The 2,004-nt window shown below is 36.6% G+C and overlaps 1 protein-coding gene across 1 annotated transcript in view; it reads left to right on the forward strand.

The window, feature by feature from the left end:
• The window catches only part of pkp1a (plakophilin 1a), a 14,926-nt gene extending 13,178 nt beyond the window's left edge, over positions 1–1,748 (forward strand). Inside the window, exons 14-15 of the mRNA XM_014017947.1 lie at positions 1,056–1,167; positions 1,297–1,748. Coding sequence (XP_013873401.1) covers positions 1,056–1,136 — 81 coding nt within the window. The 3' untranslated portion in view covers positions 1,137–1,167; positions 1,297–1,748. The remainder of the gene's footprint in view (positions 1–1,055; positions 1,168–1,296) is intronic.
• Positions 1,749–2,004: the final 256 nt, after the last annotated feature.

Below are 2,004 nucleotides of genomic sequence, written 5' to 3' on the forward strand. Positions count from 1 at the left end.
TCCAAGAGACTTCTTCAGTCTGAGAGTTTCAGGCAAAATTCAGGCTTTTAAGCACTGCCTCCATGTGACTGATACTCACATAACATGGTGGCTATCGTTGACACCTAATTAACACCAATTGTAAACAGGGGGTGGAGTGATACTGGCAATAGCAGCACTGTAGGAGGGGGACAACTGATAGGTGTCAATTAGATGTCAATAGGTGTTAATTAGGTGTCAACGATAGCCATGTTATGTGAGTATCAGTCACATGGAGGCAGTGCTTAAAAGCCTGAATTTTGCCTGAAACTCTCAGACTGAAGAAGTCTCTTGGAGGAGACGAAACGTTTCATTAGAGAAGAATCCGTCCAGAAGACCTATACAATTTTTTTTTCTTTTTGATAAGGCAGTATAGTGTCGGCGCTAGCACAAAGACTAACAGGCTAAGCTGAGGTTCTTCTTCCATGAAGCAGCTCTGTTGTCCTCCATCCATATTTTCAGTTGTAGACTGAGTTGTTTCTACCTTCTCTTCTCTTCTCTGTCAACGCTCTCTGATTTAATTTAAAAGAGTCGATCGTCAGATATTGTCCAAGATTAAACTTCAGGGTGGATATAGCTCGCTCACACCGAGGACCTATCCACGTCATCATTTACTCAGAATGCTTTGCATGTAAATAAAATGGCTCCGTCCGTGTTGTGGAAAATGGGGAACAAATAGAGGAGAGCAAGAATCAGTGAAAGTYAGAGATGGATCAGGAATAAAAATGTGAAGCGTTTTATGCAAGATTCTTTGCATGAGTTCAAGTAACTATATTTAGAAAACCRCATAATTATTATTATTGTTGGAAAAAGTTTTATATGGGCTATAAATTAGGAAAACTGTGATAGACCAGTAGAGCTGGTTAGAGCATAAAAACATGACAGTTTCACTCTGCCACGATTGCCAGAGGCTTCTCTAAGTTGCTGACACGGTACATTACTTCTCCTATTCAGTGCAAGGCCGTACAGCATGTGTGTTCTTGAATCTGTGAAATAGCTCCAACTGATTTCTTTCAAACCTTTTTTTTTCTTCACAGATGGGATTTGAAAAAATAAATTTTGTTAACAAAAGGTCTTCAGAAGCCTTCCAGTCGACCTTCCAACTTAAAAATGATTGATGGAGAAAAAAGGCAACGTGATGCCTGAACGGTATTTTCTGCTTTTGAGTGCTTTTATCTACATACATACAGATTTTGTCTATGTTAGTTAAATAAAACAAACATGAGAAGGATTAATACCTATTTTTCTCTTTTTATTTCTGTGTGCCTGTGCCTGCAGAAGGAAACCAAGGGTAATTACAGCGTGCAGTGGCCACACCCTTTAAAACGTCTTCAGTGATATCCTTGTTGAAAGAGCCTATTAATCATGAGATAACCATAAAATGTATATTTATGTAAATATATATAGAAAGAGATCATAGATTTGAGTTTCATGGATGTGGTGTATGTATTTAATTTGGAAATGTGCTGTTACTCTGTATAACAATGTTTTTTTTTTTTTTTTGGTAGGTTAAGTGTGAGTTTGAGTGTGTATTTGTTTGCACACAGAAATCCAGTTCTTGCAGCCAGTAAGACACATTACCCTCTTGTGAAAATGCAGTGTTATTTGCAGTGAAATGTTACTTGCAGTAATTTATAGGATGCATGAATTTCCTTCACTGTCTAATGTGTCTTCCTGTCTGCAGAAGAAGAAAAAACTCCCATTGTAGCATTAAGATTTGAACATCCAAACTTGAAAGTTAAAGCAGATTTTATTTTTTATCATAAATGCTTGTTGAGGTTGAGATAATAGCTTTTTGCATTATTATTATGTATTTTTTTTTATTAAAAACTCAGCATAAACTCATTTCATAATAGAAAAAAGTGCTACATTTTTATAGCTGAATATAGTTTTAATTCAGTGAAAGAGCAGCAAATATCTGTTGGCAGAAGTACCTAACAATTAAAACACAGCAACACACACACACACACACACACACACACACAC

The sequence above is a fragment of the Austrofundulus limnaeus genome, unplaced genomic scaffold (assembly GCF_001266775.1).
Source record: "Austrofundulus limnaeus strain Quisiro unplaced genomic scaffold, Austrofundulus_limnaeus-1.0 Scaffold3, whole genome shotgun sequence".
NCBI classification, from domain to species: domain Eukaryota; kingdom Metazoa; phylum Chordata; class Actinopteri; order Cyprinodontiformes; family Rivulidae; genus Austrofundulus; species Austrofundulus limnaeus.